The sequence below is a fragment of the Geospiza fortis genome, unplaced genomic scaffold, assembly GCF_000277835.1.
Source record: "Geospiza fortis unplaced genomic scaffold, GeoFor_1.0 scaffold55, whole genome shotgun sequence".
NCBI classification, from domain to species: domain Eukaryota; kingdom Metazoa; phylum Chordata; class Aves; order Passeriformes; family Thraupidae; genus Geospiza; species Geospiza fortis.
This window is the reverse complement of record NW_005054308.1, coordinates 9,315,839-9,316,800: the sequence shown is the minus strand read 5'-3', so window position 1 is coordinate 9,316,800 and position 962 is coordinate 9,315,839. Positions and strand designations below refer to the sequence as shown.

The window sequence follows — 962 nt, the reverse complement described above, 5'->3', positions numbered from 1 at the left end:
TGCCTCAGTTTGGGGCTCGTCAGCCACGGGTGGCAGGGAGGGCTCGGTGGGCTCCAGGGTCACCAGGTCCCCCAGGGCATCACCCCCCTCTGTCCACACTGGTCTGGGGCTGGGCTCATCCCCGGGGGGCTCGATGGCCTTGTCCTCGGGCCCCGGGAAGGGCCAGTGCTGCTCGGGCGTGGCCGGCCCGGGCTCCTGTGCGCTGGGGCTGGGGGACTCTGAAAGGAGGGGACACGAGTCAGTGGGGACAGACAACCTCGCCCAGGGCTGGGGGTCACCCAGGGACAGGGATGCAGCTCAGGGGGATTTGGAGTCCTTTGGACTGGGCACAGTATGGGGAATGCTGCAGGGATGGGTGGGGGTAGCTGGGCAGGGAGGGGACTGTGGCATGCACTGGGCAGCGAGGGGACATAGGGAGGGACAAGGTGACCCCCTGGGCAGTGGCAGGGACACAGAAAGGGCTTGGAGGGAATGGGAGAGGTGCCCTGGGAAGATGCAGAAGGGAAAGCTGGGATGCACCAGAGGATGCCAAGGGGGCAGTGGGGATGCAGCAGGGACACACAGTGACAGCAGCAGAGCTGGCTGGGGTGTCCTGGGAATGCAGTGGGGCAGAGGGGACATCCAGAGGGATTCAGCAGCCCTGCAAAGGATGTAGGGCAGGACGGCGCAGATTGGGCAGCATCGCACTGGGGGACCCAGCAGAGACAGCAGGGCTGCCCTGGGGGGTGCAGCAGGGAGGGCTGGCAAGTACAGAGCAGGGGGAATGCACTGGGGGTGGGGGGATGCATGGTGTGGGGTGCACCAGAGATGCACTGGCATTAGAAGATGCACTGGGGGCGGTGGGGATGCAGCAATGACGGTGGGGCTGCGCTGGGGGATGCAGCAGGGACGGTGGGGATGCAGCGGCACGGAGCAGCAGGGAGAGCGGGGATGTGCTGGGGGCGCAGCAGAGGCAGGCAGGA

The 962-nt window shown here is 66.8% G+C and overlaps 1 protein-coding gene across 1 annotated transcript in view; it reads right to left on the bottom strand.

Moving 5' to 3' along the window:
- Positions 1–962, bottom strand: part of DBN1 (drebrin 1) — a 13,578-nt gene that overhangs the window by 749 nt on the left and 11,867 nt on the right. The window contains exon 12 of the mRNA XM_031055211.1: positions 4–216. Within this exon, the coding sequence (XP_030911071.1) occupies positions 4–216 (213 nt within the window). The remainder of the gene's footprint in view (positions 1–3; positions 217–962) is intronic.